Below are 25852 nucleotides of genomic sequence, written 5' to 3'. Positions count from 1 at the left end.
TTGTGTCAATTTGAATCTTACCTAATTAATGATTAAATATTCACTCCATCTTTTAAGCTATTTTCAAGCTATTATAATTAATAACTTTCCATTTTTAAGAATACACAACACCATCACAATCTGGTCAAAATCAATAAAAAATAAAAAAAAATAAAAAAATAAAAGAAATGCGCATAATCGGAAGTAGTAGCTTCCAAAGAGGAAGTGAAGACAGCATTATTTTGATTGACAGCTCCACAGTTAATTGGTGAAGTAGCTCGTAATCATCGTAGACTGTATGGTTAGCACCGACCGCCAAGTTTAAAAAATGTCTGACTGGGAGGATGAGTACGACGGCGGTGTTGCTATCCCGAAGAAGACTGCCACTAACACGGCACCGACTGAGTGGAAATCACCGTGTGACGAACGTCGACCGGAAAGTGTATCATTCGGTGTAAGAAACGGAGCCCGGTTTGGAGGCTCCAGGGAGTGGAGAGCTGACCGGAGCAGCAGCGACGGCGGTGGCTGGGGAACCGACTACAACAACCCAAGAGGTGGAGGTGGAGGTGGAGGTGGAAGCCGCCAGTTCCCGCGCAGCAGGGATGGCGGCGGCGCGGGAAGATGGAACTTTGGCGATGAGAAATCAGAGGCTTCCCCACATGTGACTATTAAAGTGGAAAATGGTTCGGTTGGAAGGATAATAGGTTGGTTGCTTGAGCAGAAATTTTAGTTTTAAAGGCTATTGCACACTTAAGTTAAGGTAAATGCTGCTTGATTTGGGTCAGCTAACTTAGCTTGTTTTGTTAAAGGCAAGGCAGCTTTATTTATATAGTGAATTTCATACCCAGGGGCAACTCAATGTGCTTTACATTAAAAACAAACATTTGACAGTAAGAATTGGAAACAAAAAACCATAAAAAACATACAATTTGAAAAATAAAAATAAAACCCAAATAATAGTAAAAATTGGAAACATTAAGACTAAAATCAAGCATTAAATATAAGTCTGCAGCATAATATAATGATTGCTTTAAAATCATTAAAAGGAAACAGTTGAAAGGTAAGATATGGGTTCAATATACTGGTGTTAGTTAGCTTATATTGTAAAAATAGTGTGATGGATTCTGTGAGGACTTACATTACCTTTTTTTGTTTCCAATTTGAAGTAGGTTTATGTGACTTGCTGATGTGTTTCTGCTGTAAGATTTGGGTTAAAGGAGAGGACTCTCAACTATGTTGTAATCCTGTTAATTAAAGGTCGAGGTGGAGCCAAAATCCGAGAACTTGAAGAGAGCACTGGAGCAAGAATCAAGGCAAGTTGACTCATGTTTTATTTTATTTTATTTATTTGAATATTGCAACAGAGGAATAGAGCACTTTAACAAACCTACAGGTAACATTAGACAAAAGGTTCAACATGACCTAAATCAAGACTTGTAGAGGTAAAATTAGATAAATGATGAGCCAGATATAAATATCAATATAAGTTTACACACACAAATGATACCAAACAGGCAATAGATTAGTAAAAGTTAATATCAATAAGAAGATGAAGAAAGAGAAAATGCAGTCAAAATAAACTGTATGAGTAATGGAAATGGCATACACAATTTACTGTATAACCAACTAATTGATGCTAAGGGCCGGGTATTGGTACTCGATACCTTTTTAAGGTAAAATAAATCGATACCAAGTAGAATCGAAACGTCTCTTGCAAACGATACCTGCAATCGATCTTTTTTGCACCCAGAGCTAGAAAATATGACTATTTGTATGGACTCGCTCACAGACATTCAACACAAGCGTTCTTCGATTTAATGCGACATGTGATTGGCTCACTACCACAACAGCTACAACCCGTCTGTGGTGGTGAAGTCGTGATGAAATTGAGTTAGCGCTCTTAGCAGTTCAATCAATCTTTATCAATCAATCTTTATTTGTATAGCGCCAAATCACAACAAAGTTATCTCAAGGCACTTTACACATAGAGCAGGTTCTAAACCGTACTCTTCAAGTTTTAATTTATAAAGAGACCCAACATTCCCACATGAGCAAGCATTTAGCGACAATGGCAAGAAAAAACTCCCTTTTAACAGGAAGAAACCTCAGGCAGAACCAGGCTCAAAGTGGGCGGCCATCTGCCTCGACCGGTTGGGGTAGAGGGGAGAGAGAGGAAGAATAGGAGAGAGAGAGAGTAGCACATTGAAAATAAACATTGAAGCTAGAAGGTCCGGGACTGGAATCTGTCATCCGGACGTCTACAGGCCCAGATTGCCTGTGAGATGAGAAAGCACAGACAACTCCGGGGAAGAAGTGTAGGTTACTGAATGCATTGATAGTACATGAATGTTATTGGATATAGATGGATGGATAGAGAGAGAGAGAGAGGAGGAGAGAGGAGCTCAGTGCATCATGGAGGTAGGAGTCCCCCGGCAGTCTAAGCCTATAGCAGCATAAACTAGGAGCTTGCTAACTATAAGCTCTATCAAAAAGGAAAGTTTTAAGCCTACTCTTAAAAGTAGAGAGGGTGTCTGCCCTCCGGACCGAATCTGGGAGATGGTTCCACAGGAGAGGAGCCTGATAACTGAAGGCTCTGCCTCCCATTCTACTTTTAGAGATACTAGGTACCACAAGTAGGCCTGCGTTCTGGGAGCGCAGTGTTCTGGTAGGTACATAAGGTACTATGAGCTCTTTAAGGTATGATGGAGCCTGACCAGTAAGAGCTTTAAAAGTGAGGAGAAGGATTTTAAATTCTATTCTTGATTTTATGGGAAGCCAATGCAGTGAAGCTAAAATAGGAGTAATGTGATCTCTCTTTCTAGTTTTTGTCAGAACGCGTGCAGCTGCATTCTGGACCAGTTGGAGAGTCTTTAGAGACTTGTTAGGGCAGCCTGATAATAATGAATTACAATAATCCAGCCTAGAAGTAACAAATGCATGGATTAGTTTTTCAGCATCATTTTGAGACAGAATATGTCTGATTTTTGAAATGTTACGCAGATGAAAATAGGCAGACCTTGAAATTTGTTTTATATGGGAATTAAAGGACAGATCCTGGTCAAATATAACTCCTAGGTTCCTTACAGTAGTACTGGAGGCCAAAGTAATGCCATCCAGAGTAGTTATATCATTGGATAATGTGTTTCTAAGGTGTTTAGGGCCAAGCACAATAACTTCAGTTTTTTCTGAGTTTAACAGCAGGAAGTTACAGGTCATCCAGGCCTTTATGTCCTTGATGCATGTTTGTAGTTTAGTTAACTGGTTGATTTCATTAGGCTTTATTGATAGATATAATTGAGTATCATCTGCATAACAATGAAAATTTATTGAGTGTTTCCGAATAATATTTCCTAAAGGAAGCATATATAAGGAGAATAGTATTGGTCCAAGCACTGAACCCTGAGGAACACCATGTCTAACTTTTGTTTGCATTCAGCAGCCAAGATGCCACCTAAACACTCTAAAGTGTGACTACACTACACGCCTGTTACACCGGATAAAAGAAAGCGCATTAAATGTGTAATGGGTATTGAATGAAGTGCTGAATTGGTATCGGTATCACTTTAAGGGTATTTGGATTGGTACTGGTATCGTAATTTGAATGATACCCAGCCCTATTGATGTCATGTGTCAAATGAATGTAAATGTGAAAATTTCCCTGAAGCTAAATGAGTGTGCAGGGTTGACTTTATCAAGTAAATAAAACACAAGATCGGGCCAAAATTTCAAGGTTTTGTCACAGGATAGGCAAGTTGATTAATGTTGGTTAAAGAGAAGTACAGCTGTTGCATCCATAAATGTTTGGAAGCTGCTATTCAGGAAAATACGAGCATGAAAAAGCAGAAAAAATACATAGGTCACCCAGTGGTTTGTTGACTCCTGTTGGTGCATTTAGGGTCTATGAACATCTGACTCTTTAAAGGGTCTTTTTAGTTTAACCAAACCGTGAACAAGACTTTTTACAAGTTACCGAACTGTTAGTTAACTTTCATGAACTGAATCACTTCTCTTCTTAGATAAACAAGGGGGACTATGAAGGTGAGGTGGTCATCTTGGGGACCCCTGAAGCCCAGCAGAAGGCTAAGGAGATGATTGAAGAATTGGTAGCAGACGGCAACTCCCGATTCCGCAACGGTAGGAGTCATTTTTGTAAAAAGATGATCTGATTCAAAAGTCAGTCCTGTCAGTTCTGGGTCTTTAGGCCAGGAATACACTGGATGTGGGTTGTGTGATTGTGATGTGTCAGATATAATACAAGTTTCATTTTAAAATTCAATCTATTTTTTACTACAGTGTCTTACAACTCTGTGGACAGAGGAGTGCAAGTTCAGTTAATCTTGTGTTAAGGAAGTACGAGTATTGTTCGACATTGTTAGTACATCTTTATTGTGTACTGTAAATTAGAGCTGCATCTTCAAGGTTCAACATAACTCTTGGCTCGGGACCTGCAACAGTTTATTCCGGGAAAGGTGATTAGCCAGTCACTGATGCCAGCTGCAAACACTTGCACATCAAACCACAGCGATACAAGCAGTATTTTCTCATCCTATCTTTCGGCAGGGCGGACAGTTCTTATGGGGGTGTGTGCCGCCCCTCCAAGGCAGTGCTAGGGGAAACGGAGCATATTTGCGTTACATACCAACATTACATAACTGAAGGAAAAAGACTAAATCTAAAGGGCACTTCACTTATATTTATGTTATGTATATTTAATCACCAAAATAATATTAAAAAAATTATTTTCATGTTTTGGCTACTGGGCCAGTTAAAATATACAAGGGGCCAGTAAAACGATGATCTACTGACCAAGTGGGTCAGTGGGGAAAAAAGTTATGTGGAACCCTGATCTTACAATTTTCATTATTGATTTAATCTGTTGATTATTTTCTTGATTAATTGATTAGTCGTTTGGTCTACAACACGTCAGGAAATAGTGAAAATGTTTCCAGTGTTGTACTCAAATGTCTTTTTTTCCTGACTAGTTCACACCCCCAAAGATATTCAGTTCACTATCACAGAAGACTAAAGTAACCAGAAAATATTCACCTTTAAGAAACTGGAGTTGGAAAATGTGGACAGTTTTCTTAATAATAAAAAGACTAAAAACCATTCATTGATGGGAAACTGCTGGCTGTTAATCAATTAATCAAATAATCGTTGGAGAAAACAGGAGGCACCCTGATCTATGGCAACCAAGATCAGAGACATTCCTGGAAAGTGCTGAGCTGTGGCCTCAAACTCTGTGAACTTAGACTTCCCTTTTTTAAATTGTTTTAATTAATTAATTTTTTTTAGGAATGCAAACCGATGACTAACGACTAATTTTATATGCTGTAAATGTGTTGGGTCTGAACATATATGAGCATAGAGTATTTATGGCTTAAAGATTATCCATGGAGGACTAAAACGCCCGAATTAAAGGGAGCATCAGGACAATGCATGTACTTATAATTCTTTCATTCTTCATGTGTTGGCCGCAGATAAAATCTACAACGGTTTGAGCTGTAGAGTAAAATATGGTTTGTATAATATCTAGTCTGTGGCTTTATGTATTTTCACTACTATTACTTGCTCAGCATTTCCAATTTATTATATAGAGTGTGGCGGCCGACTATAGTATAATTTGTAGTTTAGTTATTTGAAGAAACACAATGTGACCTTGAAACAATGTAGAAAAACATATTTACTAATAAAATGTGAAAATCTAACAGTATTTTATATGTTCCGCAATAATGAACTAGTTGAACTCGGATAATCACTTCTAATTTCTTTGTTTCATAGTTGAACTATGCACATTAATCTTTTTTGATTGCAACATTTATGAAGTGGTAAAATGTCTTTCCCATTTTTTGTAGCTGTGTCATCATCATTCATATCTATACAACCACTAGTTAAATTATTATAGCACTAATTTGTTTAGAGTACAACTTTTTTTTAATAGATATAACCTCTTAATTTTGCTCCGAGTGCACCAGAATGATGCATTTGGCATAAACATGTACAAAATGTTTTTCCAGGGAAGCCAGACTGAGGTCAAACCACCATAACCTCTCAAGTTTCTGTGGGAAACCCTGTTTGCTGACACTTGGTTACACTACTGTGATGCAGTTTATAAATCAAAATGAATCTTGTGTAGCATACTGATCCATTTCCCAGGTCCTGGTAGAGGTGGAGACTATGGAGGTGGAGGCGATGGAGGAGTAAAGTGTAGCTCTGTCTGGTCTAATGCAGAATTACAGGCTGCAGACACCGCCCCGGCCCCCTCATCCATAGACTGGAACACCATCCGGGAGAACCGCGGAAAGTATGAAGAGCTCAAGTGGAAGGGTGAGGGTTCATATATGGTTACTACAGTACAAACAGGACAGTGAATAAGTATTTAGACAATGATTTGACCCTACTGTACCAGGGTGGGTGTTCACATCAAGATTATATATAGACCCAATAGCAGGGGAATGATACTGTCCTCTCCTGACCTGTACTTTATATTCCAAAATGTTTGCCTCTTTTCTTTTTCTTCTTTCTGGCTTATGTTGATGGTTAGTTTATCCTTTTTTGACAAGCACACCTGAATTTTATTTGCAAAAACCAGAGAGCCTCTTTTGTGGCTTTTAACATTTTCTGTAATACTCCTTCAGATCTCCCACCCATGAAGAAGAAATTTTACACTGAGTCAGAGAGTGTATCCCAGCTCACAGCAGAAGAAGTCAGTGAATGGAGGTAAAGCTGACAATTTTACCTTTTTATCACATCATCTTGTTGTATGATCCTCTATATTATATACTGTTAGAGACCAGTACTCCAAAATTTTTCTAAATTACATTTGACATTTTAGGAGTAGGCAGAGTCTAACTATGGTTTAGCAGCTAACAATAATAGCAATGGCCAAGTCAGAATGGCTTGAAACCACTAACGTTTTTATTGACAGGCTTGTAAAATGTCAAACCCGCAGTTTTTGTTGACACAAATAGGTGGCACCATTTATCCTCCTCTTCATGTGTCATCTGAGCAGGCTTTGCTGTAATGTTTCTCGGTTGTCAGGGATTCACAGTAAAGGTGAGGGATTGTTGTTAGGTAATACAGGAAAAGTATTCACCAACAAAGAGTTGACAGTGGGCCAAATCTGGAAAGTGACAAATAAAGGTTGGCAAGGTGAGCAATTCAAAAATATCTTAAAAGCAGCATCAGGTTTGTTAAAATGTACATTTTGTATTTTTGTTGGTTTCATGTCATTTGAAATGACATTTGTACCATTTTTTTTAAATCAAGGACTGAATGCTCCTGAAAATGATGTAACCACAAAATAACGATAAATATTAAATATTTTATCCACCTAAAGTGTATTTAAGCGCTTCAATACCCTGTAGTTGGATGAAATGATTACTTAATTAAAAAAAAAAATCCTGATTTACATGATTCCCCAGATTGAATTTAATACTATTAAATTACCATTATGTATTAAAAAAAGTTATAAGATCATTCCAAACTAGTTGATATAGTGTCTTATTGAGAATTTAGCTTTTTTTAAGCAAGTTTAATTATTTGGTACAACATTTTTATGTTCTCAAAATGGATTAAAAGCAGAAATGTTATGCTGGGTCCACAAAAAAAGAATATGTGCAAGGTATTCATACGTTAATTTTCTAATTTTATCCCCTTTTACAATTTGACTAAACAACATGGACACACAAAAACATCATTGACAGTTGTGCAGGACAGAAAGTTGACGGTAAACAAATAATTAAACCCTGCTGGCGTTCTGTCTTTGGGCCAATGCCACCCTGACAAATGTTTTTTTCCATTTAAATGGTTTTAATTTTTGACTTGTAAACCACAAACCAAACAACACGCTATACAGTTTCAGTGTTGTGGTGTTTGGAGTACAGGATAGTTTCGACCGGTTGTGGCCTCTGAAACAAGCACTAAAGCTAACATTTCGTTGTCACTTTGTGTTGCACAGCAGTGTGGTTTAGAAGCACTCTCTCTCCCCTTTCAACCAATTCCACCATGTGCTTGTTTATGTTATATTTTTCCACAGGAAGGAGAATAACAATATTATTGTGGATGACCTGAAGGAGGAAGGGGAGAAGCGGCCCATTCCCTATCCCTGCCGCACCTTTTTGGAGGCCTTTGAGCTTTATCCAGAGATCATGGAGAACATTGACCGGGTTGGCTTCGTCAAACCAACCCCCATCCAGGTATGAGCCTCTCAACTGGGTGATTTTATTTTGTTATTTATCTGTCTAACGTAGTAGACATTTTTTTACTAGATCCAATATTCATACTGTAACTCCTAGTGGAAATTTGAAGAAGAGAGAGTAATAAAGTACATAAACCAAGCAATGAACACTGCTAAACCCTTGCTTACCTAACGAATTAGACACAGTCAATTCTACAACCAGGTGTCTTTTTTGAGTTAACAAAAGTCACTGTACAGCTGTCTTCACCAGAGGCTCGGCACATATAAACTATGAACATGAATCATATTTTTAGGTATGAACAAAAAATCATTTTTCATCTTAATGAAAGGTACAATACACTTTGTGAATAGGCTGGTTAATTTCAAATTGCCATAAATCTATCATTAATATATTGGTGAATAACTGTGTAAAGTATTTACTTGTCAGCCAGTAAATCACACGGCTCTCTGTCCTTTTTTGAAGTTCATTGAGTTGTTTTAGTTTCTGTTCTGAAACTTGCGCACCTTATTACTGGAACAAAAATGTCCATGTATGCATAATGCATCTAATAAGAAGTTGCAAATGCATAAACACCTGTACTGACATCTTCTGTTCGTTATAATGGTCACCATGGGTAATCCCTGTGATGTACAAAGATCAATATGTGGAAATACCCACATTAACGGCTGCCTTGCGGGAAATATTGAGCTTTTGTATATTTTTATTAATCTATGGTTGTAGTCTCCCCAAAAAAACAGAAATGAAAGATTTGTTCTTTTTTTTTAGGTAATCCTACAAAACCCAATGTTAGATGACACAATATGTTAAACTGGGTACAAACAAATTTCACTCATATTTTCTTTACTGGAACTCTACCTTTGCTTAGAGTAATTTAGTGTTTCTGCTGTATTCATAGGTTAATGGAAAGTCCCTAGAGAACCCTACTATCACTACTGTTCAAGGGGTTTAATATGACTCCTAATTAACTTTTTTCATTAGTGTGTTGCACAATAAAAATGGTTATTAACTTGATGAAATTAAATGTTGCTGTTTGGTAACACTAATGAATCAGCTTCACATATTTTCTCCCACAAGTTTGTGATACAGGATGTCTTTTTCTCCAGAAACTTGAAGCAAAAAAAAAAATCAGGAAATCATTAAATATGTTGTAATTTGAGTGATTGGCTCGTTTTTGAGCTCGTTCTGGCCTGTCGCTGTAGTTTTCCAGAAGCTACTTATACCCGAGTAAGTGAATAATCTAAACAAGGAGTGTGTTGCAAGAGGAAATGAAACTGCAGTCATCTCTCTTTGCTTTCATTTTCATTTCACGGTAAAAGGCTTTGTCAGTTAAAATACAATATCACTGGATTGAGTGCTGAGTTGCACAGCCTGTGTTATGCTATTATGCAATGTCAGCGTGACAAACTTGAACAGGAAAACATCTTCCCACACTGCAAAAAATCTTTTATATGTGCCACGTTTAACTGCATGTTTGTGCATATCCATTCACAAACAAGTCTAGTTTTGGACCAGATTTAATCCCTGTCCGGGAAATCTGCCCAAAATCATTGAAATTTAACATGTGCTGTAGTTTGAAACAGCTGCCAGCATTAACTGGAAATATGTGGATGTTGTAGGATTTATTTAGTTGATCTGTAATCTTGTTCACAAGTAAGTGATGAATCATCAGTATATTTTGGACAGTAATTAGAACGACTGTTTTAGGTGAAGTTGCTGTACTGCTTCACCCTCCTTTTTATTGCATCATAACCAGCATATCTAATAATTACTACAGGTGTAGTAGTATTAGATTGGTATCTGTGCTAACCATTGTGATCATTGTGAGAAAACACAACAGGTTATCATTGGTGCATTGTTGCTTCCTGGTTCGTGCAAAGCTGTTGTTAAAGGTTTTCATGTCTCAGATCTTAAAATAATCTTTTTTTGTGCTAAGGTAGGCTAAACATGTCTGAACTCACAGATCTGTGCTTAATGCACGCACAGGAAATTGGTATTGATCTCCACATCTCACTCCAAAAAAAGATTGAAAGTGTCTCAGTCAATATTCATTAACCCACAATGACAAAGTGAAAAATGTGTTTAGAACTTCTTGAAAATGAATTAAAAATAGAGAAAACTAGTGTGTGCCCACTATACACCATCTGGAGTCTGCCTTCTTAAATATAACTACCAAGTAATGTTTTTGGCATTTGTGAGTCAACCACTTCTTAACAGCTAGACATAAACTTTGGATCCTAAGTTGAAACATCTGGCAATTTTTAATTGCTTTTGTATGTTCTCACACATGGTCTCCGAAGCTCATATTTAGGGCAATCTCGTCAACTACTTAAATTTGTTTCCTTTAAAAAAAAAAAAAAAAAAAAAGTTTAAATGAATGATGGTTTTGTTTGTTCCTTCACCAGTCTCAGGGATGGCCTGTGCTGCTGATCGGGGAGGATCTGATAGCCATTGCTCAGACAGGAACAGGAAAAACCTTGGCCTACCTGCTGCCTGGGTTCATCCACATGGATGGACAGCCTGTGTGAGTACACCACCTGTTTCTCATATTTTTATTTTTCCTTCTAGGCATTCAGTCAGTGCTCTTACCCAGAATGACTGCTTCTCATTGTGATGCATAGTTTCTTTAATTTTTTTTTTGTCCTTCCTTCTTTCACAGACCTAGAGCTCAGCAGGGTGGCCCAGGCATGTTGGTACTGACTCCAACCAGAGAGCTGGCCCTGCAAATTGAAACTGAATGCAAAAAGTACCGCTATAAGGGATACAAAAGGTTCAGCAGGCTGACAATATTATAAGTCATTAAAAATGCTTAAAATCTATAATTAACAGTTATGAAGAGGCAACATGAAGATGACTTTTCCCTCTGTCCCCTTGTCAGTATCTGTATCTATGGTGGAGGGGACAGGAGAGCCCAGATCAAACTGGTAAAGAGCGGGGTGGACATAGTGATCGCCACGCCAGGCCGACTAAATGATCTACAGATGAATGAGCTAATCAGTCTTCACTCCATCACTTACTTGGTCAGCTGTGTGTGTCCATGTTTGTCCATGTTGATTTTTGTTTTTTTATTTTTAAAGGATGTTCATTTTTTGGAGGGCAGAGTTAGATTCACTGTCCATAATATAACCTTTTTCATTTTATAGACTGATCTATTTAAAGAGCCATACACTATTAGTACATGAATGTACAGCACTTTATGCCAGTAAATGAGACTTATATTAAAAGCATACTTTGTGGCTGGTGTTGGCATGAATCAACTAATCAAACATTTGTGTTGTCTGTTGTTTTGTTCTGTTTTAATTTGTCTTGTTTTTTTTTTTTTAAATCAATGAAATGAGTAAAAGTACAGATTGTAACATATGCTCTGATCATTTGGAAAAGGTGCTGGATGAGGCAGACCGAATGCTGGATATGGGCTTTGAACCCCAAATAATGAAGATTCTCCTGGACATCCGCCCAGACCGACAGACTGTCATGACCAGGTTTGTCATCACATGCTTGGTGGGCAGGACATTAAATATATAATACATACATTATACGCAGTCTAAATAGAAAGGTTATATACTCAGTTGTGTATGATCGATGCACGCTGCACAAAGAAAAATAATGAACGAAAGGAATCTCAGAAGCAATAAACATTTAAAGCAAATTCAGCCCTACATTAACTTTGTCACACTGTTCTGACTGAAATGTTGTGGATATAGTCTGTGATGTTGTCTAATGTACATTATAGAGCTTGAAACTAGTTTCCTATTTACATTCTTAATGTTTATCTGTCGGCCTGTTGGCTGTTTCAGTGCCACCTGGCCCACTGGTGTGAGACGATTGGCCAAATCCTACCTAAAGAATCCCATGATGGTTTATGTGGGCACCCTGGACTTGGCAGTAAGTGGAACTGAATAGCATTTGAGGCATATCATTTTCATACACATGTTTTGGATTCTGCCTTTTGCAGAAGTAAACATGGTAACTAACACTGGTTGGGAGTCTATTTTAAGTTTAATGTCTCTTAAAAATGTAAATTTGAGATGTTGTGTACTTTGGAATACTTATTTACACACTTTGTGTTTCTTTGGGTCACAGGCAGTTAACACGGTGGAGCAGACAGTGTTGATTGTACATGAAGAGGAGAAAAAGTCCTATGTGTTTGACTTCGTCAGAAACATGCTGCCACACGAAAAAGTTCTCATCTTTGTTGGCAAGAAGCTCATGTGCGTGGGGAGTTACTCACTAACATATGGCTTATATCCAGGGAAGAAAATTGTGTTGTTTTGTTTTTTTTAAATCTACAACCTGCAGTTTCCAGTAAATACTCAAGTTATTTGACTTTTGTTCAGGGTCTACCACCTCTACTAATTCCCTGTGTTTGTGTTGCAATTTCAGGGCTGATGACCTCTCCAGTGACATGTGTCTACAGGGTCTGGCTGTACAGAGTCTACATGGAGACCGTGAGCAGTGTGACCGTGAAGAAGCTCTCAAGGACTTTAAAGAGAGTAAGTAACAGGAAAGGAAATGTGGTTTAAAAGATGCTTTTTCTGCTTTCATCAGAGAATGAAATTTTGGTGTTAAGCTGCTTACCTTCACCTTCACCTAACACAAGGCTGAAGGATCAAATTGTAAATAACTGTATTGTCTTTATTTCAGGTCGAGTTCGTATCCTGATTGCTACAGACTTGGCATCTCGAGGGTTGGATGTCCATGACATCACACATGTCTTCAACTTTGATTTCCCACGAAACATAGAGGAGTATGTTCATCGTGTGGGCCGCACTGGCAGAGCAGGGTAAGATTGTGTGTGTGTAAATCTGTTTGTTTGTAAAATCACTCTGTTGAGAATTTTTTTGGGTTAGTTTTTTATATTGATGCATTTATGATCAAGACGTTCAGGTGCTGCTGTTACCCTGGTAACGAGAGAAAACTGGAGGATGGCACCTGAGCTGATTCCCATCCTGGAACGAGCAGGACAGGTTAGCACACACACATTTTATGCTGATATTGTTTTTATATCAGATTTCTAATTCTATCAGCGTTCATTCAAAAGATAAATAGAAATATCAGGTATTCACATACATAGATTAAATGATTAATCAATTAACTGCTTATTTTATAGACAAAACATAAATCTGCAGTTATTTTTATAATTAATTAATTGGGTTTTTTTAGTCCTTTGTGCAAAAAAGCCAAAAACTCACACAGCAATTTGAATGTCAAATTTTCTGGCACTGACAGAATGGTTCATTGTTTCATTGAGAAAAAATGATCAGAAAATAATTAAATTGCTTATCTGCCTCATGTTATTTGAATTTATCAAATTTTAAAATGATATTTTGCACACCATAATACCTTTGTGAATACTGTTGCAGGAGGTTCCTGATGAGCTGGTGCTTATGGCAGAAAGATACGAGAAGCACAAGAGGGAGAAGGACATGTGCAATCCAAGGGGAGGGCAGGGGCAAGGTGGAGGGGGGCGGAGGGATGGTGCATGGGGGCAGAGGGATGGTGGAGGGAGAGGAGGCAGGGATCGAAGCCAAAATTGGGGATTCTAATCCCTAATTCTCCATGTAAATCCACACATACCACAACGTTTCCTACTCAGGTCTTCATAGGGACACCTTAGATGGATGTATAAATGAACAGGTTCAATTTTTTATTTTCATTCTCAGACAATTTGGTTTGCAACTTAAAATGAAACACACAAAAATCTTTAAGACAATCTGTTAAATAAACACCTTAATTTTATTACTGTCTGTTTGGTATTCTTATTTAATAATACTTTGGTTTTTCTTATTTGTTTTTGCCAATTTTTGAATGTATGTTTGTTTTTTTATTTAGTGTCGTTTTTTAGTGTGTGTTTGAATATTTTAAGATTAAGAAGGTAATTTTCATTTAGAGGCTGTTCTCTATCTCAATATGTTATCTTGTTATAAGGATGTTTAAAATGTAAAATGTTTTTTTTTGTGCAGGAAGAAACTGTATAATAAACTTGACCTTTAAAGAGATATCGCACCCAGTATACATTTTATTGGCTTGGCACCATGTGATACTGTAATGATTAAAATCAGCTTTTTACGTTATTCATACCTCCACAAACTTGGGAAAATGTGACCCTAAAGATGCCAAAGGTAAACGTTAGAACTATTAGCGTCTTTATTACAAAATTATTGGAAAAAGAAAATGCTGTTTAATAATTAATTTTTTCCTCAGGAAGTGATACATCCATTCAAGAGCCTGCAGCACATGGAAACGAAGTTACTTTGCTGACCATGATTTCCCAGAAGACGAGTGAGGAAAGAGGGAAAAAATCTAAACAAGGGATCAAATCCAGAAACTTAGTTGTTGGTTCCCGTAAAATAGCAAAAATGTCATAAAAGTGTTGAATGAGTCTGTCAGGACTGCTGAAGCAGGGAAATTGCAGACAACATTTTTCGTCACTAATTCACAATCACTGAGCAGCAGTACAAGGCAAATAACTACAAGGCACATACTATACATACTATTTCAATATTTGAGCACATTTACCACCATTTCACAGTGGCACAAAGTGCTCTACACAGAATAAACAATATTAAAACAAACCAGCACCACAACATTATGAAATCCAGGTTATACAAACAGAAAAAAACATACAACTATAAAATACAAAAAAAATGCATGCAGGTAATATAAACAAAACGCATACAAAGTAGTTATTGGTTCACATACTGGAAACAAAACTGTGGGCTAAATGCTGCTTAAAGCTACTCAGCATTGTACTCCAATGCATTACATTGCTTTAGGTTTTTGAATGTGCATTGTCTACCTTCCAGGGATTTCCATTTATTTCAACACAATATGAATACATAATCATAGTACCAAATTAAACTGAAAAGTCCTGTAGGTTGATTTGTTCATGTTCTCAAGTCAGAAGTGTCAAGCTGTTGTTACATTCTTTACTGAAATGTTGTTTTGCATGTTTTTACATTACAGTTTAGGCTGGCTGGCTGCTTCATCGGGTTTTGTGATGCATATGAATGCCTGTCAATATCCGCCTCAGGTAAGAAGCCCTTTTAAAGTATATTTCCTATCAAGATGAGTTATAATTTAGATTTAATAAACTGAAGGTGAGTAGGGCAGAAATATCAGTACACTTCCTCCTCAATTAAGTAAAGTTGAATAATATGGCTCAAAAAGCATTCCTGAAGTGAGAATGTTTACTTTGTAATAAGCTAATAGAAATATTTTCCTGTAGTGGTGGTCAGGTGTTTGTATAGCAGCATTCATGTGAAATAATTCCTCTAAGGAAAGAACCGGTTTAGTAAGTTTGAAAAAGGGTTGAGCGTCCTTAAGCCTTTTGTCTTTGGTCTCTTTCTTGTACTTTGCCTTTACCTATTTTGCATGACAGTTGATTACCTGTGATAGTAGTGACATCTGAATGAAACTTTTCTACCTTACTTTTATCTGGAGAAAACATTTTATTGCTCATTGTTGACAATAAGTCCTACAATGCAGGCAAATCATCTTTTTATAGAGATTAAAACTGTATACTTAAAGACCAATGTTATGAAATGATGGACCTGACTTTCCAACACATTCTCCCCTCAATACATTACTACTGTATCAAACTTTCACTATCATACATTCCTGTCCCTTTAGTTCAAGCTCTTGTTACCAAATACCTAATATGCCCTTAGAAATAAATGCTTTGTGAGGTTCTGTTTTGATACATTTAAAGCCTGTGAATGAAGGTTTCACTAAAGCAACTGCGTGGCAGGATCATTTTGACATCCGAGTGAAGTGTTGACTTCGAGCCTGGAGTATGCCACAGGAATAATTATAGACATTTCCACTGTTAAATTAGGATGAATTAAAACAGCTATGTTTAAGGTAAAGATTGGTGTGCCACCAAAAATTCAAAAGAAGCCAAACCCACATACACTGTAATAAACCACCTGTTTTTGTTGGTCGGAGCCGTGTGTAGGTTCAGAGCTAAAAAGCTGTCAATCAAAGCTCTTGCTGCTGCTGTGTGGGTTTAATTTGCCTACTAATCTTTCAACTGAGATGATTTTACCCTAACCACAAAATGGAGACTGTAAATGTGGAAGCAGGAGACAAATTAAGCATGCAATGCAATATGGTAGGCAGATATGCAAGTGAATACATTCAAATTATTTTAAGTGTATCCTGCAATTCTATTAAAATGTGATTAAAATGTGACTAATAGAAGTATAAATTGGCATAATTTGGCAGATTTAATTGACTTTATTTCTTTGACTTTGTAAAATCATCTTGAGAATAACAACATTAGCAATGACAAACGAGACATTCATTAAGAACAGGCTTACAGGGAAATAAACTTGGTAAAAACAAGAATGAAATGGTGAGAAATGACTTTATTGTGCTGGCCCTGAACAGTCGCACACCAATGACTTCATATTTGTTGTGAAGTTTTCACTTGAAAATGGGAAAGCCATTGTACCGTTCATTCCTGATACACTGAGCCAGACTTCTGCACTTTTCCTCTCTAACACCAGAGAGCAGGTTCTGTGTTGGGATAAAGAAGTTGTGGAGTACACCTTTTTGCAGGTGGCCTTCAAACTCTTTAAGGAAAATCTGAAAGCAGTGACCCAGATTTAAGGCCTGCCAGTCAGTGTCTTTAGTTCTGGAGCAGCAGGCATGCAAGAGCGTGGTCTTGGCGTGATAGGAGCAGAACTTGTCAAATGACTCCCTTTCCTTCAGCAAACTCAGGAGGTGTTTCAGCAGCTTCAAACAGTCTTTCCTGCATGCAAAGAGAAAGGAATAGATTTTGTAGATTTGACTGATGAACAATTTTGCCCTGAAGATAATCATAATTTCCAAGATGCATAGTATTGTGTTCTATTTTGTTTCTATTTTTCTATGTGTTGGAAATGGGAAGAATCCATTCAATTAAAATCTATAATGTTGTACTGTCACTGCAGGACGAATCATGCCAGAGTGCTTACTGCCTAATTTTTCATTCAAAACATCAAATCTGACCTGCAGCAGCGTACTCCGGCTTCTTCACAGCATGTCTTCTCCGATCCGTGATTCTTCAGTATGTCCTTCTCAACGTGAGAGAATGAAACCCGCCAAATATCTGTGTGTAGTAGACAAAATACTCAAGCTCAAGCTCTCATTATTCTAACTTTTCATTCATGAAAAATGTGTACAGATAAGTATGTCTGCTGTTAAAAGCTACTGTCTCTACTCTAGGTATGAGCTTGTCATAAACAAATATAGTAGTTCTCAAAATGATCAGCTCAAAGTAAAGTGCAGTATTGGGAGTACATAGTGTGTTGATATGGCGATGCCAGCTACTATATACTCCCAGAATTCAGTATTCTCTGATTATGTTTCAGTAAGATTTACTTAGATAATATTTAGACCTAGTGTGTATGTAAAGAGTCATTTCTATTAATCACAATCTGATTTCATTTCACTCAATGAGAGAAGTATATTTACCTTTAGCAAGGACTCCATCACATTCCACTGTACCCTTGCCCTCGTATTTTGGGACAAGGTAATATGGTAAGTACTTGTATTTCTGCCTCACTTTGGTTCCCAGCCAACCCTCTATCTTTAAGCCATCTTTGGTGAAAGGTGGCCAGCTTGATTTAACCACTAAACAGAGAACAAAATCCAGCGAGATGGTGACTGAATTGACTTCTGTGGTCAGGGTCACTGCTGGACAGCCTTTTTTCTTTCTTGTCAATACCCATTCTGAAAGAACACACATTGAAATGATATCTCTAATTGTTAATATATGCAATACATTTTTTACATTTTAAATTTTTTTTCTTTTGACACATTCTCATACAAGACAAAAGTCAATTAAAAAAACAGCGTAATTTCTATGGTGATTGAAGCCCTCCTACAAAACTTAAGTAACCTCTCATTTTGATGTGCTCAAGTACTAATGCATAGAGCAGTAGGGTTATTGCTTCATTAAATGTGGTCCTTTGTAGATAGTATACTTTAAGTGTTAAGATAGTGTCAAAGGTGTAATGCATACCCATAATTTTTAAAAAGGATGTTACTTTTGCTTGATGATCACAGGGAGGGGCATTTTTACTCTGCTAGCCATACTGACTGCAATTTACAAACTCATTTCCCAACAATTAAAAAGCACTCATTTTGGTACTTGCCTTTAAATGGCTTGACACATTTCGTTACTTCTTCCCTGAACTCCTTGAGCATTTCACTGGCAGATAAAATGCCGGTCTCATCCTGAAATTTGTGCAGAGGACTCTTGCCACGTTTTAATGCCACACTGTAAAAGGCTCCATCATCTCCAAATGGTTGAATGTCCACTCGGGTGACAGGCATTGGCAGCATGACATCAAATTCATCAGGGCTAGAAATCTGTATGCACAAAAACATCATTGTAATACAACACAAGTCATACAACAACATAATTAACCACCCAACCCCTAGTTGTGTTAAAGCAATATTTCATGCATTCAAGTTCAAGGCAGAAAGGGAACTTTGACTAAAGTGACTTACCTTTAGATTTTCATAGTAACTTCCAGTACGTAGTGGTTCTTGTACTTCTTGAAAGGATTGAGAGTTCTTTTTCAAATGCTCGACTATACTTTTTATAATGTCATTGATGACTTTTGATGCATCAGATCTGTCGTTCCTCCTAATCCTCAGCTTTTCCAGAGTTGTGTAGAGGATTGAGTCCACTCCGACCTTGTCTTGTGGTTCACAAGCTTTTGTGATGCTTTCAAATGATTTTTGTCTCTTCTTCATTACCTCCTCTGGTGATTTTATTGTGCCGGCACAAGTTTTTGCTTCGATGAACTGTACAGAATACTTTATACAGGTCTCTGGTTGTGTCATCTTTATCTCCTCTACCATTTGCTCTAGTAATTTTGCCTTACCATTATGTGGTTTTGCTGTTTTTGTTTTTGGAGAAGCCTTTGTTGTGTCTTTAGGTATCTCTGGTTGTGTCTTCATTGTCTCCTCTGCAATCGGTTCTGGTGATTTTGCCTTACCATTACGGGGTTTTGCTGTTTTTGTTTTTGGAGAAGCCTTTGTTTTGTCTTTAGGTATCTCTGGTTGGGTCTTCATTGTCTCCTCTGCAAATTGCTCAGGTGATTTGGCCCTCCCAGCACAGCTTTTGGCCTTCGTGCCCCGGACAGAGGCCCTTGTGATGTCTTTAGATGTCTTTTGCGGCTTTCCGATCTCCTCCTCCGGGAAATATTTTGTGGGCTTTTCAATTTGGATGCTCTGTACAGACTGCTTCTCCTCGTTGTGGGTTGGATTCTTCTGCTGCCTTTTCTTTGGTTTCTGTTCTTTCATGGTGCCATTGTGCTTGTCTTCTGTGAAGCTTCTTCCTGAACATCTTGTTTCCTCAGCTCTAGTTGGACTCTTAACACATTCAGTGTCGAGACTCTTAGCCTTGCGTGGTTTCCCTCTCCCAGCCATGTTGTTAAAGTGAGAGGAATGAGGCTGCCGCTCTTTCGGTTATAGTCACAGTATTTCCGGGTAGTGAATAAAAACACACCCCTTGGCAGACTGCCCTTGAGCTGTTTGGGCCTTTGACTGACACACAACACAACTATATTCAGACATTGTGTGAATCACATTGTGTGAGTTTTACTATAATACGGAATCAACTGACTTTATGATGAATAAGGTTTTTTTTTTATAACCTTCCTACTATTTGTTTGAAAATCATTTTCATCATCAGTTGTTAATTTGAAAATCATTTTTATCATCAGTTGTTAATTTATTCCTATAGCAATAGCTACATCTTGTGGACAACATTGTGCATTGTAAGGATGGAATTACAGAGGATTGATGGAGTATGAGTTATTTATGAGACTTGTTTTTATAAGATTGGAGTTAATGGCATCTTCTGCCTTGTCATTTCCTTGTGTCACACAGAAAAATTACTGAAGACGTCAGCCCAACATGTTGGTTGAAACATGTTTAATGTTGCAAAGAGGCTTGTGCCATCTTACAATAAGGTGCAGTAGCTTATGTCAATTTCAACTTATCCAGTGCAAGTGCAAATATAGCAAAATGCCAATCAAAGTGCTTTAAGAATCAGGTGGCCTACTTGGAGTCCCTTGGGAAGGACAATGTCAGACCATTTGTTTTAAATGCTTTTTTAAAGCTTAAACACAACAAATCACTAAGTTCTACTAATCTACTACTCAGAAGAACATAGTGTTAACTTGTCATAGGCTCCTACAGAGCAAACTAACACGAAAAGCAAGACAACATGTACCATGTAAAGAGACCAGTACCTGCACTCCGGAGAGCTAGAGAGGTGATACATTAAAATACCTCTAATTGTTCAGTATGTCAATATCAATATCACAGAAAGGTATTGCCATAAATGAAATCAACAGAGCACATTTAAAACTATCCATTTGATATTACATTGTACGTAATGGTAATCTAACCACTGAAATGGAGTCAGGAGTGCCGCCTCAAGGACTGAAGTTGACTGAATGTGTTTCTTTCCTTCGAATGGTTTTGCGATGCATTGTGATGATTAACCAGTCTTTGATTATTACGTTGAAGTAGCCAATTGTTGGATGGAGTTGGATGACCGATGTCCTGCCCTGGGAGACCCTGGGGTCGGCAGAGTAGCACAACATTCATTTGTTCCTCTGGGCCTTCTGGGCGGATTTGGTAACTTTACCAGTGGTAGGGACCTTCTTCTCCACGGCCTTGATCACGCCAACGGCCACAGTCTGACGCATGTCACGCACTGCAAAACGACCTACCAAGTGAAAGAAGATATTAACTGATGGTGGCAGTGGAGATGCAGTAATGCTTTTGATGGGGATTTAAAGTGTTATGAGTTGTTAGAGGGTGTTGATGTTCCACAAATCCTCTGCCTGTTTTTACTCTTGAAACTTACCCAGTGGAGGGTACTCAGAGAAGCTCTCAACACACATGGGCTTGCCAGGAACCATATCCACAATGGCAGCATCTCCAGATTTGAGGGCTTTGGGGTTGTCCTCAAGCTTCTTGCCAGAGCGGCGGTCAATCTTTTCCTTGAGCTCTGCAAACTTGCAGGCGATGTGAGCAGTGTGACAGTCCAGCACAGGAGCATAACCAGCACTGATCTGGCCCGGGTGATTAAGGATGATCACCTACAAAGCAAACGGTCAACATGGATGGCCTATTAATAGAAAGATTATTTCCTTCCAGTCAAAGAAGTTCACTGCAAAGACTTTACTGTTTATTGCCATGACTGTCTTATTTTGACACTTTCCTTTTGTGTCAGTCACTGGGAGTGTGGTGCAGTAGAGATTTTGACTAATATAGCATTATGACCTATTTGTCGATGTGGCTAAAGTATGATTCAAATTTGGGTCGTCTTGATATAAAATCTATGTTGATGCTCATAACAGCTAATCTTTTTCAAGACTATGAACAGATCTGACATAAGAAAGGGCTGATTGTGTTTAGTCATGCTCATGTTTAATTTCTATTAATAAATCCCTTGCGATGCCTACCTGAGCAGTGAAGTTGGCTGCTTCTTGCGGTGGATCGTTCTTGCTATCACCAGCCACGTTGCCACGGCGAATGTCTTTGACAGACACATTCTTAACATTAAAGCCCACATTGTCACCAGGGAGGGCCTCCGTCAGTGCCTCATGGTGCATCTCCACAGATTTCACCTCAGTGGTCACATTGACAGGAGCAAAGGTTACCACCATGCCAGGCTTGAGGAGGCCTGTTTCCACACGGCCCACAGGAACTGTTCCAATACCTGAGGAAGAGACGTTCAACACAGAGAACATTCAGTAAAGATAATTAAAATGAACATCATTTGCACATCAAGTTTGACAGCTTGGACAGCTCTTTTCACATTCATCTACTGAAGGGGGAAGGTTTTCTGTGTTCACCTTAAATCTGAGTTTAAGACGTACATGCACAAGATGATTTTGTGACATCACAGTTAGTCTGGAGCCACTCATGGTCCAATATGAAACTTGAAGCCTCTAATGCACATCATCTGAGAATTGCCTTTTCAGTTAAGTAAGAGAAATCTTCCATACATCGGCTACATTTTTTAAATTAAAAAACATTTGTATATTTATAGCTTGTTGATTTTTCAGTGAGGTAAAAAGACTACTGTATTTAATGAATAACTGAAAAAAAACTATTCACAGCGTATCTGTATCTTGTAAAATATGTCTAGAGAGGATCATAAAGGCTCTAGTGGGGAGGCATTAGATGTGCTGTGTTGTGAAGGTTTACATGCCAGTAACACTATCCACTATTCTCAGATGTTTTATCGATTTCTTGTCAATGCTTTACTTGCCTCCTATCTTGTAGACATCCTGCAAGGGCAGACGAAGAGGTTTGTCTGTTGGACGGCTGGGGGGCTGGATAGCATCCAGAGCTTCCAGTAGTGTGGTCCCTGATGCATTGCCTTCCTTCCTACTGATCTTCCACCCCTTAAACCATGTCATCTAGTTGGGAAAATAATGTACATGTTAAACTACATTTACAGTACATTAAACAACTGATTGGATTCTGTTCGGGCTGTAGTACATTTTCAGGTAATTTTGTTCACCAGCAAGCACCAGAGTTCAGTTTTTGTTATCTAAGTGGAACAATTAAACTTTGTCAATGACAAAAAAAACGTTATCTTCTGATAAATGAGAAGTTAAAATCATTAGCCACATAAAACACATCCATGTTAGCAATTTTAAGCAAAATATTGCTGCAACTGACATTTCTGAGTCAGTTTTATGACTTTATACCTTTGCCACTGTTGCACTATGTTTGGCATAACCAGCAGTGCTTGCTCAACCAAAATTAAAGAGAGTTTCAAAAAATACCTTGCATGGTCACTTCTATGGTAATTGCAGACAATTATTCATATTCTATAGCTAGTCTGACTTTCTTAGTTGGACTGACAATCAAAGCAACTGGTTAGCCTTTGAGATATCATGCCTGGCAACAGCCATACAAATTAGTATTCAAATTCAAGGCTACAGATGTCTTTATAATTCCTCTAGCATTTGCATTAGTAGTCTTTCTACTCACGTTGGGGCTAGGCTCAAGCATGTTATCTCCATTCCAGCCTGAAATGGGAACAAAGGCAACGGTGTCCGGATTGTAGCCAATCTTCTTGATGTAGGTGCTGACTTCTTTCACTATTTCTTCATATCGCTTCTGGCTGTAGTTTGGCTCGGTGGAGTCCATCTTGTTGATGCCCACAATAAGCTGCTTTACTCCCAGAGTGTAGGCCAGGAGGGCATGCTCACGGGTCTGTCCGTTCTTGGAAATACCTGCTTCGAATTCTCCCACACCGGCTGCCACAATTAGCACAGCACAGTCAGCCTGAAGATGCAATGGATAAAACATTAGTACTGTGGATGCAGTGCAAAGGTTATTATGTGACTTTTGTAGAATAAGTCAATGAAAAATTAGATATGTCCATAACAATTAAAAGCAACTAATTTGATCAAAATCTTTATTATACCAAATGTTACTAGCTTGAAATAAAATACAAATTTATACTCTCCAACAGTAACTAGTGAATTAACTTGTTACTACCTAGTGGATGCTGTTAATTATGAATGTGGTATTAATTACTTGTAGCTACTTCTAATGTTATTTTGAAAATAATTAAAATCTGCTTTATAATAACAGTTGGGACACGCTGACAAAGATAGCAATGTAAACTAAGTGAACAACATCAACGCCTTACAGTATATAATGCACATAGTGTCCTCATGTTACAGACCTGGGAGGTCCCAGTGATCATGTTCTTGATGAAGTCCCTGTGACCGGGGGCGTCGATGATGGTCACATAGTACTTGCTGGTTTCAAACTTCCACAGTGAGATGTCGATGGTAATACCACGCTCCCTTTCTGCCTTCAACTTGTCCAGCACCCAGGCATACTTGAACGATCCCTTCCCCATCTGAGAAATAAGTGATATAAAGTGATATAAGAGAGTCCTGATATTGAGGAAAAACATTAGTTGATTCAAGAAATCATCATCTTCCTCGGCATCCGCTCGCATCTCCTTACCTCGGCAGCTTCCTTCTCAAACTTCTCGATGGTTCTCTTGTCGATGCCCCCGCACTTGTAGATAAGATGGCCCGTGGTGGTGGACTTGCCGGAGTCCACATGGCCGATCACGACAATGTTGATGTGGAGTTTCTCCTTTCCCATGGCGACTGAAGCTGGCTGATATCACGAGACACTCTTGTCTGCTAAAACCAGTATTAAGTTACAGTTAGTGATGCATACAGATGGTTTGCAGGCCAGGAAACAGAAACCTTTCATGCACTAGTTATTATGATTTATGGATATTAAAAGGTTTTGTTTGAGCGTATATTCTTTGAGGGTGGATACAAAATAAATGTGTTGGTGGTATAGTTTAACACGGTCTGATTGAGCAGGATGTGTTAGATCATGTAGCCAATGATTCAAGTATTGCAGCACCAGGGATAAAAACACAAGTAGAGTGCTAATGTCTCCCCAAGTGATTGATGCAGAAAGAATTTATGACATTAAAATTCTGCACAAGGAGGGAGACTTGACTCCATCTTTTTTTTTTTTAGGTAAACACTCAAACAAAGTGACTGTATTGTCTGTTCAGCCCTGGATGTGTTTTAAGTGTAATTACGGACCATGAGGGCTCTTAACTGGCATTAGATGTTTTCATAAGTAGTGTATCTGAGACGATTAGGGATGGTATCCATGGCCACTGAACTGCGCCAAGTACAAAATCATCTGCCTCTCTCTTACGCTCTATCCCTGTTATCCATCCACACCCCTGCTCTCCTCTTTCACATCCAGCCTGCCCCACCGCTCCGCTCTACTTGTACACTGACAACAAAGCTTGGATGTTTCGAAGCACTGTGCCCTCCTTTTCACAGCCACAGACTTTTCTTTTTTCTTTTTTTTAGGCGCTTTCATTCCAAGTCAGAATCCACCATTTTGTCAGGTCCTGTGTCCTGATAGTGTAGCAGCCATTTCTCAGACGCTGCAGTGCATAACACACAGGTTAATGCAGAAGAGAGGGGAAAACACTGTTGTTAAACTCTGCAGGAGTTATGGTGATAATCTTGAATCTGAAGACTTTCACCACAAAACTTTTTCTTTGGAGTGAGTGCTGATTTATTACACAGTATTCTGGCTGAATCTAGTTTGCACAAGGTAGAAAGGACAGTAGCTTAATCCAACTGTAACATGAATCCCCACATGATCTTGGCCAGACTTGGTCAGGTGCACTCAGTGCCAGGACAGACAACAATTTACCTGCGTGTCTAACTCATCCCTAACATATAACGTCACTACAGCTGCCGCAGTGCGCTTTAATACACAAAAAGATGATAAAGCCCCGGGTAATGCGTTATAAAATAGCACAACTATTGCGCTAAATATAATGTCTGGAGGATTTAATGGAATTGTCAACCCCTCCGCCATGTTCTATCATCTGCCATCTGGATGCGTATTCACTACCAGCCGACTGCCCTCTTTTCTGCATCACAACAACATTCCCAAAACACTGCATGGAGACTGAGTCGCTAAACAACACACGCACATTTTTAATCTCTGGGTTAGATTTGAAAATGCATCCTCCCCCACTCTTTCTCACATACACACACATGCATGATTTCATATACTTTATCGTACCTGAGAGCTGGCCGGTGTCAGGTTGTCTGCAGGACCGGAGAGGCTGA

General features: G+C 38.4%; 3 protein-coding genes across 3 annotated transcripts; 1 reads left to right on the top strand and 2 right to left on the bottom strand.

The window, feature by feature from the left end:
- The first annotated feature begins 307 nt into the window (after positions 1–307).
- On the top strand, positions 308–13723 carry ddx43 (DEAD (Asp-Glu-Ala-Asp) box polypeptide 43). Its single transcript, XM_062430637.1, has 18 exons — positions 308–564; positions 601–683; positions 1237–1292; positions 3996–4113; positions 6136–6306; positions 6618–6699; positions 8018–8177; positions 10583–10701; positions 10837–10947; positions 11056–11197; positions 11559–11659; positions 11975–12062; positions 12261–12388; positions 12561–12670; positions 12822–12960; positions 13057–13144; positions 13541–13655; positions 13689–13723. The coding sequence occupies exons 1-18, from the start codon at positions 308–310 to the stop codon at positions 13721–13723; spliced, it is 2103 nt and encodes a 700-aa protein (XP_062286621.1).
- Positions 13724–16560: 2837 nt separating this feature from the next.
- On the bottom strand, positions 16561–19604 carry cgasa (cyclic GMP-AMP synthase a). The gene is made up of 5 exons (XM_062429989.1): positions 18678–19604; positions 18320–18536; positions 17637–17894; positions 17172–17271; positions 16561–16932 (listed from the first exon to the last, which is right to left on the bottom strand). The coding sequence occupies exons 1-5, from the start codon at positions 19602–19604 to the stop codon at positions 16605–16607; spliced, it is 1830 nt and encodes a 609-aa protein (XP_062285973.1). The 3' UTR covers positions 16561–16604.
- A 1184-nt stretch (positions 19605–20788) lies between these two features.
- Positions 20789–24335, bottom strand: eef1a1a (eukaryotic translation elongation factor 1 alpha 1a). Its single transcript, XM_062429881.1, has 7 exons — positions 24192–24335; positions 23902–24081; positions 23199–23495; positions 22468–22618; positions 21656–21912; positions 21055–21289; positions 20789–20913 (listed from the first exon to the last, which is right to left on the bottom strand). The coding sequence occupies exons 1-7, from the start codon at positions 24333–24335 to the stop codon at positions 20789–20791; spliced, it is 1389 nt and encodes a 462-aa protein (XP_062285865.1).
- Positions 24336–25852: the final 1517 nt, after the last annotated feature.

The sequence above is a fragment of the Scomber scombrus genome, chromosome 12 (genome assembly GCF_963691925.1).
Source record: "Scomber scombrus chromosome 12, fScoSco1.1, whole genome shotgun sequence".
Lineage (NCBI taxonomy): Eukaryota > Metazoa > Chordata > Actinopteri > Scombriformes > Scombridae > Scomber > Scomber scombrus.
This window is presented reverse-complemented; position numbering and strand designations above follow the sequence as displayed.